The 9370-nt window shown below is 44.7% G+C and overlaps 1 protein-coding gene across 1 annotated transcript; it reads right to left on the bottom strand.

The window, feature by feature from the left end:
* Nucleotides 1–2429: 2429 nt before the first annotated feature.
* Cldn2 (claudin 2) lies at nt 2430–3396 on the bottom strand. Its single transcript, XM_031376289.1, has one exon. It carries the CDS (start codon nt 3355–3357, stop codon nt 2665–2667), a length of 693 nt encoding a protein of 230 aa, XP_031232149.1. The 5' UTR covers nt 3358–3396; the 3' UTR covers nt 2430–2664.
* Nucleotides 3397–9370: the final 5974 nt, after the last annotated feature.

The raw sequence follows: 9370 nt of genomic DNA, 5'->3' as shown, positions 1-9370 counted from the left end.
TAGATGACAACCTGGCATCCCCCTAGTCAGACAGATAGCACGGGAGGAGTGGGCAGCAGTAATGCTTGATGAATCCCCACTTTCCCAGATCACCTTCTTGGGTGACCAGGGGAGCCTGTATGTCCCATTGGAATGTTATTGGTATTTTTTTAGACCGCCTGTGAACTTTTGGAATGGTGTTCTTACTGACTGTGAATATTGTTGGATCAGCAAAATCCTAGTTTCATAGTCAAGAGACTAGAACGTGAACTCCAGCTATATAACCCAGGGAAAACCTTTACTTGTGTGAATCTTAGTTTTTGTATATGCCAAATATAGGATCAGATGGAAGACGATCAGATCAGAGACAGCTTCCTCTGATTAGTGGAATTATTAGCCATTTAATAATGAACCTCAATGATGTGATTTTCAAATAATTTTTTTTTTAAAAAAAAAAGCCTGACCCCTGGGCAAGGTAAAGAACTTCATTTCTGCCAGGAGTGCCGGCGTATGCCTTGTGTGCAGCACTCAGGAGTCAGGGGCAGGCAGATCTTTTGTGAATTCTAGGCCAAGGTGAGTCTAGGACAGCCAGGGCTCTGTTACAGAGAGAAGCCTTGGTTTTGAAAAAACGAAACAGCAACAACAAAAAAAACAAAAACAAAACCCCTCCATCTCTTTTGTGAGGGGCATTGTCATGTATCCTGATCATATTCAAAAACCCTGGAATTTTCTACTCACCCTTGTGCACAGGCATCCCCTGCCTGTCTTAACCCAATTCCTTTCTTTCTCTCACATGTGCCCTGTCTTAGTTGTGTTTTAATCAATACAACAATTACTTAATCAGCATCCATTTATTGATCACCTTGTGTGTGCCCAGCACTGTTACAGTCTTGGGTATACGTATAGACAGGTCTCAGATATAGCAATTGCCTTCCAAGTACTTACAGTGAACTTTTTGAGATCACACAGACAGACAGACGAATAGATATACACACAAATGCCCATAAAAGAACTATAAACTATCAATCAAAATTATGAATGATGTGGATTAAGCAATTTATATATTGGGAGTTGGAGGAGGGAAAGGAAAGAGCAGGAAGGAGTGGTCAGAGAAGGCTCAATGCAGGGGATGATGCTGTGCAAGTTCTCCAAGCATGGGGGATGACTTAGTCAAGAGGAAATGGCTTCCAGGTCAGCATATCAGCTTGAACACAAGTAATATGGTGGAAATAGGAAAGGCATGTTAAAGGAAACCTCACATATGGGCCTCTCTTGCTGGTGCTGAAGTTTTGATGAAGTGTGCTGGGATCTTCTGAAGCTGGTGACATTAAGCTGGTGGGGGGAAATGTCTCTGGTTTATGACCCCCATCTACCACAGAGGAAATGGAGCATTTTAAGACCGTGGAAGTGAAACTGTTGGATTGAGAACCAGTCTCCGTTCTCCCACCTCAAGCACAATCTCAGGCAGAAGTTTACCAATCACTCAGGTCATGAACACGACACCTTAGTCATAGATGTTCCACAGTGGAGACTTTGCATACCTGTGAGACTATCTTCTGATGGGCAATGACTCAAGTGTTAAAAGTGACAAAGGACCTCTCTGGTGTTGTATTCTTTCAGAAGCTCTGTAGTGCTGAGTATAGACCCTGATGGGTTCCCTGATGGGTTGTTTTTCCATCAAGTACCTGGTAGGGCTGCCTCTCCGAAACAGTAGGAACACATACAACAGCTACCATACATCTCTGTCCGGTTCTTTGATACTGAAGTCCTTATTCTTTCTTGGCCAGAGCTAAAGAGTAGTATCTTTTTTAACCCTCTGCAGCTCCTATATCAAAGGGCAGTTCTAGAAAAACTGGTTTATTGTCCCTAAGGAAACCCTTGTCTAGGGCTCCAAATCTTGTGGTTTATCAGGAAGCTGGGTCAGAGACCCCAGTGGGAGGCAGAGCTTTCAGTGGTCCTTGTTTACTTCGGCTTCTGGGCAATTCCTCTGTGGGGTTTGCTGTTTCTTTAGATCCCAGGTTGTCTCTCATCCTGTACTCAGTTGCTTTCTGCTGGATGCCATGAGATAGTTTTCCTTCAGTTCATTCACAAACCAGTCTGGACATACTGCATTCAGAGCAAAACTAGAAATGAGGCTTGAGGGCCTATTACTGACCAATCCATTTCTTTGGCTGGAGATTTGAGAAGGGAGCTAGAAACATTCTCACAGAAGCCATCCCTCTTTCTTCTCTCTGTCCCCTAGCAATTGAGTTAAGAGCTGACCTCTGCCAGAGGGAGAGGCTCTTTTGATTACAGATGGTTAGTCAATGGGATATATGATTGGTTTAGGGACAGATCTCCAAAGGGCAGAAGAGAGCCTCTGGGCACGGCCAAAAGTGGCAGGGATGGGATTTGGACTTTTGGGTTGAGCATTCGAGGTACAGGAGGTACCTTAGTGAGGCCAAGTGAGGGAAATAGAAAAGCTAGCTTGGCAAGTGTCCTTGGCAATTCCATCTACATGATGACACCCCTGTTCTCATCTCTGCTTTCACTCCATCCAATGGCCAAAGTTATTCTACCCTCAGCAGCACCTTACACATGATTCAGTGGCAATGTCCTTTGCCTGTGACCCTGGGGGCATTGTCCACTACTTTTTTTTGTTTATAGTCCCAGCCATCACCCCACCCCACCCCCAGCTCTGGTTCTTCACACATACCCAGTCAGGCTGTATGAGTTGAACTCACTCTTGGCTTTGGGCTGTTGAGCAGATCTTGGAGAGCTCCTCGTGGCAAGAGGCTGGGCCTGGTAGCCATCAAAGTAGTTGGTACGATTTCCCTGGGGGGAGCAGGAAAAGCAGAGGATGACTCCAGCTACCAAAGAAAACAGGGCTGAAATGATGCCCAAGTACAGGGCCTCTCCAATCTCAAATTTCATGCTGTCAGGAACCAGCGGCGAGTAGAAGTCCCGAAGGATGCCATGAAGATTCCAAGCAACTGGGATAAAACCCAGGATGCCACCAAGGATGAAAAAGACTCCACCTACTACGGCCACTCTGTCCTTAGCTCGAGATTCCTGGCAGAACACGGTGCATCTCATGCCCACCACAGAGATAATGCAGGCCAGCGAGGACATTGCACTGGACGTCACCATCATGGCCTGGGCAGCCTGGATGTCAGCAGGAAGTCCTAAAAGGGTACTGTAGATATCACACTGGGTGATGCCTGTGCTGTGTGTCGCACACTCCATCCAGAGGCCCTTGGAAAAGCCAACCGCCGTCACAATGCTGGCACCAACATAGGAACTTGTTCGCCAGTTGGGAAGTAGCATGGCAATTGATGTGCCTAATAGTCCCAAAAGGCCTAGGATGTAGCCCACCAGTTGGACGCCAAGGGAGGCCATGGCAGACCTCTCAGTAGAAGTATCTTCGGAGCCTGTTTGCTTGTCTTTTGGCTGCTGCTCTTGCTTCTTGGATCCTGGCCTCTAATCCCTCATTTCACAGTGTCTCTGGCAAGCTGACTTCTTTCCTCCTTACAAGTGTCTGTGGGTGGCCACAAGCAGGCTCAAGAAGGCATCTAGAAAAACCTTAAAAAAAAAATCCATAAACCAGATTAAATATTGACCAGAAGCTTATGAGAAACCAGAAAACGCTGGATGCCTTTTGACCTTTGTTATCTTTAAAAATAACACATGAGAAAAAAAAAAAAACTTTGGAAGTAGAGCCAAAATGTCATCACCTCCTGCGTAGGCACATGCTTTAGGCTGGCAGTCAGACAAAGGCAGGGGCCAGACAGGTGGCTGCTTTCCGAGAAGGCAGTCATGGCAATACTAGCTGTGGTGTGCTAACTTCACTGCTAGTCTCCAAGGCCTGCTATTTAACATATTGCCAAGCAACCACACCACAGGGCCCCATGGCTGCAGACTGAGGCCAAACTCCAGGAGACTGGATCATGTGGAACAAGTCTTAGAATGTGGCCTTGGACTCCAGTTTGTTAGAGGCTACTTGAATCTCCAAAGAGACTAAAGAGTAGTGGCCTGAATCAGTTCATGCCTATGGCAATACTGTACTTCCCAGGCATATTGGGTAACAGAGCTTTCTGCCCAATCTCTGAAAGAGAAGGTCTTTCTAGCCTTGGCCAGGTTCCTCCCTGCAAGGTAGCATAAAGACTCTCTATTTTTTTTTTTTTTTGGTTTTTCGAGACAGAGTTTCTCTGTATAGCCCTGGCTGTCCTGGAACTCTGTAGACCAGGCTGGCCTCGAACTCAGAAATCCGCCTGCCTCTGCCTCCCAAGTGCTGGGATTAAAGGCATGCACCACCACCACCCAGTATAAAGACTCTTAAAAGTATAACATACCAGACATTTTCTGTCTCCTCTCCTAACAGAATCCCATGACCAGCTTCTTAAAAGACATGTGAAGACTCTAGGGAAAAGTTGGTCCTGGTCCTACAAGTCCTCAAGGCTTGTCAGAGATGGTAGTAAAAGTGAAGGGGAGGGAGCTGTTGTAGGATTAGAAGGCTCTTTATAAGAGGGAGGCAGGCGGGCATCTGGTGATAAATGGGATTTTGCACTGTTCAGGGATTTCTCTTTCCAAGGCTCAAGACACAAGGGTCAAAGTTATACACCTCCCCCACCTTCTGCAAGACTATTCAACCCACTAATTTTTAACCCAATTCAACATTGCTACTTCATCTTCACTTCCCTCAAAAATTTCTTTTGGCAGAGAGAGAGAGAGAGAGAGAGAGAGAGAGAGAGAGAGAGAGAGAGAGAGAGAGAGAGAGAGAGAGAGAGAGAGAGAGAGAGAGAGAGAGAGAGAGAGAGAGAGTGAGAGAGAGAGAGAGAGATTGAGAGAGAGAGAGAGAGATTGAGAGAGAGAGAGAGAGAGGGAACTTAACGGTTCAGAACACTTGTTTCTCTTCCAGAGGGCCCAGGTTCATTTCCTAACATTTACATGGCTACTCACAACTGTCAGTAATTCCAGTTCTAGGGGGAGTCTGATTCCCTCTTCTGGCCTCTGAGGACATCTGGCACATACAGGCAAAACACTCATACTCATAAAATAACTGTTTTAAAATTTCCCTTTCCCATTGCTCAGGAGTCTGTTCTTCTCTGAACAAGCATGCCTACCCTGTTACATAATGTTTCCTATCCAAATCTGAATTTTCAGTAGGAACCCTCCTAACAGCCAACATGGTCAAAGGGAATTTAAAAAACAAAACAAAACAACAACAACAACAACAAAAAACCAAACTTCTGTGAGGAGGTTAGGATTTAGCTTGGGGTGGGCATGGGAAATGTCATGGTAACCTAAAGTTTGACATATTCAAGAGAATACAGCACCTCTCTCTCTCTATCTCCTGATCAGTTCTTGCCTAGATCTCATGTTATCAGCAAATGAGACCAATATCCCTGGGGTAATCCTTGACACCCTGCGCCTGTTTCTCCCTGGCATCCCCTAACTAGGAAGTCCCACTAATTCTATCTCCTGAACTTACTTGAAATGTCTTACTCCTGCTTCTCATTTCCACCACTACTTTCTAATGCAAGGTTTCATCATCCTTCCTTCCTTCCTTGCCCCGAGAAATAATAGTTTACTAACTGCTCTTACTTGCAGTCTTGCCTCTTCCAATTCAGTCTCCATGGTGTTGCCGTGACGATCTTTCAACACATTAATCTGATGAAGTCCCTGTTTGAATGTGTGTCTACATGTGGGGGTGTGGACACACACACACAAATGTTCAGCAGTGTGTGTGTGGTGAGTACTTGGTGCATGAACCTGTGGAGACCAGACTTTGGGTAACTTCCATGACCTTTCTCCCTTTTACATTTTGAACTTTTTGATGCTTTTTATTTTAGCATGCGTCTGTGCCTATGTGTGTGTGCATGTGGAGGTCAGAAAGCAACTTGTAGGGAGTTGGTCCTCTCCTTCCACCATGTGAGTTCTGGTGATCAGGTGTGGGTGGGTAGACTTGGCAGCAAGGGCCTTTAACTCACTGAGCTACATTATTCCCCTTTGCCTTTGTATTTTGAAATGGGTCTCACTGAACCTGGAGCTTGTTTTGGCTAACAAGTGAAGCCCTATGATCTGCCACCTTCTCTCCCACCCTGAGTGCATACACCTCCACACCCACATTTCTCTTTTTACATTGTTCTTGCAGATCTGAACTCTGATCTTCGTGCTTTCACAGCAAGTTGCTCCTCTAGGACATTCCAATGGCAAAGAATAAAGTCCAAGCCTGTTTGCACTCCAGGACCTCTCAAGGTTCACCTCTTGCCATTCACCTGCTCATACTTCATACTCTAGCTGCACTAAATTACTCTCAGCTCTTCAATCATGTCATGTGGTGTTTAACTTGTGGCACAGTCTGAGCACAGGCTGTACCGTAAGAAATGTCTTGACTTCCTTGGATAGCTCTCATTCTAGACGTGGTTCAGTGCCCCTATTAGTTTTTTTCTAAAGATGTATTTATTTTTATTTCTATGTCTGTAAATGCCTTGCCTGTGGAGATGTCTGTATGCCCATATGTGCAGGGCCCTTGAGTACCAAAAAGAGGGCATTGGATTCCCTGGAGCTCAAGCTATAGATGGTTGGGAGCCACTATGTCAAGTGTGAAGATTTGAACCTGGACCCCTGGGGAAGAGCACCCAGTGCTGTTAACCATTAAGCAATTGCCCCAGGATACTCTTCTGTATTCTTATAGTACCTTATATTCATTTATGTCTGGTTTCATCATAATAACGCTAATAATATACACTAGACATACACACTAATGTTTTCTTCTTTTTTTGTTGTTTTCTCCTTCATTTTGTTTAGAGACAGATTTCACTCAGTAGATAGACCTGGCTGGAACCCACTGTGTAGCCAAACTAGCCTCAAACTTATGATCATCTTTGCCTTAGCCACCATAGTTCTAGGAATACGGGCATATACCACTATACCAGATTACAGAGAGTTTCTTATGTAACTCTTATAAACACTTTATATGTGTTAATGCATGTAATTATCTACTATTTCATGACAGATATACTAATAATCTGTACTATATAATAAATGAGAAAACAAAGGTCATGATGTACGTTGTTATATTGTAGTTTCTATTTAAACTCAGATTTTCTTTTCTGGTACAGGGGCGACTTCAAGGCAACATTGGTATCTTATGTTTATATCTCATATACCTTACAAGGCGTTTTTCCTTCTATGTAGTTCTGGTGATGTTACAAGCCTACATCAACTCACCTAGCTTCAAATGCATCTTCTTAATGAAATAATCAAAGCAGTTAACAGGCTTGAAGGGACATTGCAGAGTAAGGGTTTCCAAAATGTTACCCATGCACAGAATGAAGGGCATCAGAAGAAGAGGGACTAAGATGGAGAACTGCAGTTGTTCTCCTCCTTCCCTTCCTCCCTCCCACCCTTCTTCACTTCCTCCTCCTCCCCCCTCTTCATTTGTTGAATATCTTGCCTATTCAGTTGAAGATGAAAAACACACTAAATTTGTGTTATGCTCCCACAACATATGACAGTTGACAGCACTGCTATGACATGGTATGCAAAGCAATGTAGAACAGGTGCCAGGGCACATTTAGCAAACTCTACCATTATCAGCTGTGACAAGGGACAAGTCCTTTTCTGGCACTGTTTTTCTTCTGCTAGTCTGGTCACATCTGTGCCTAGCCAGGTCTCAAATGTACATCCCACCAAGGCCTTCAGTGCCGCTTGGTAAGAATCCTGCTTCTCTGTGGTAAGCATCCTTCTATCAAGTCTTTCTCATGTTGACAACACTTTTTGAAGCCCCCCTCCTCCATATGTGCTTGTTATACAGCTATTACTGTCCATCTTGATCCTTCTGTTTTCAGCCACCCTCCTTAACCCGTTTAGTATCGACAGACAGCACTACTTGACCTCTGTACACACTGCTCTGCTTGCTGCAGCCCTGCATCTGCTGTCCGCTGAGAACGCTCTCCCCCAAAGTTAATCATTTTCTTATTCTAACATCTAAGATTCATATAGCTGCCCCCTGACCCTGCCCCGCCCTTCAGAAAACTGACTTCTCCGCTGTTTTCTATAGTGCCACTGCCAATATTTCCATTCCTCTTTCTTTTGAGAGACCACGCTTTAAAATGTAGCCATGGCTGGCTTGCTGTGTATCCCAAGATAGCTTCAAAGTCCCAGCAATCTTCTTGACTTAGCTTGACAATGGCTGTCAAAGCCATACCTCTCTAATGTCAAATCCACACCAAAAGAGGTCTTTCTTGAACTCAAGGTTTGGGTAGTTGACTGCATTCTCAATGACCACCCATGGATGTATTAAGACATTGATGGTACCTCAAACTCAATATATACAAAGTGGAAGTCTCTTGCCCTCTTTTATTCCCCATCCCCAAACTACTCTTCATACAGTATATGCTATCTCAGTAGTAGAACCAACCATTCTGTAACCCAAGCCAGTAGGCCTCGATTCTTTAGCCTCTCTGTTTTCTGTATATTTTCTTCTTTTTGAGAAAGGGTCTTGCTATATATCCCAGGCTGAGTTTGAACCTGTGCCAACCCTTAACACTTCAGCCTCTGAATGCTGGGATTCTAGACACAAGCCACTGCAACTGGCTTCTTCACATTTTCTTGACTTATAATCATAATGCTGTTTTGCCAGATATTTTTCAGAATAAAACATAAATTTATCTTTCTCTCCATCTCCACTGTCCAACCCTTTTTAGACTATGCAGCCAATATCACTTGTCCATTGGAAATCACACGGGCTCCTCAGATTGGCCTCTCTGACTCCACTTCAGCCCTGTCCCTGCGATCAATCATTAAGATAGTCATGAAAGATCTTTCTAAAATATAAATCCAATCATAATGGTCATGCTGCACTTTGCCATGCTTAAAAGACTTTAGGAACGTTTGATCCCTTTGATAGGAGGTTCAGTCTCCTAGGAAACCAGGGAAAGCTCTCTGTTGTTTGACCTCATACTTCTGAGTTTCATCTCTAACCATTAACCTCCCATTTCATGCCTTAGGCCTTCTAGACTGACCCCCAACAGACATGCAGAGCAGCAACCCAGCTGTATCTGAGGAGGTGCAGTTCTCTACATCTGCCTTACCAGCCACCATTTACCTGGAAACTTGTTGGTCATCCTTTCATCCATTTTTGAGAACTGTTCTTGGACTCTCTTCCACTCCTTGCCCGGGATGAGTTAAATACACTCAGAAAAGTGTAGCACTCTCTTGATAGTTTTGTTAGCAAAGAGCCCCAGGCTCCCAGAGAAGTGGCTTGGGCCTCTGCTTTCTTGGGATGGCAACAGACAGAAGCTTGAGCCAGGAGTGCTGGCACACAAACCTGGAATCCCAGCACTCAGATGGTAGACACAGAAGGGTGGTGAGTTACATGCCAGCTTGGGGCTACACGGGGGGGGGG

The sequence above is a fragment of the Mastomys coucha genome, chromosome X, assembly GCF_008632895.1.
Source record: "Mastomys coucha isolate ucsf_1 chromosome X, UCSF_Mcou_1, whole genome shotgun sequence".
Classification (NCBI taxonomy): Eukaryota; Metazoa; Chordata; class Mammalia; order Rodentia; family Muridae; genus Mastomys; species Mastomys coucha.
The sequence above is the reverse complement of the archived record's forward strand: the minus strand, read 5'-3'. Positions and strand labels throughout refer to the sequence as shown.

What these genes read in the sequence shown, in the direction of transcription:
- Cldn2 (XM_031376289.1), bottom strand. Translation starts at nt 3,357, where the DNA reads ATGGCCTCCCTTGGCGTCCAACTGGTGGGCTACATCCTAGGCCTTTTG.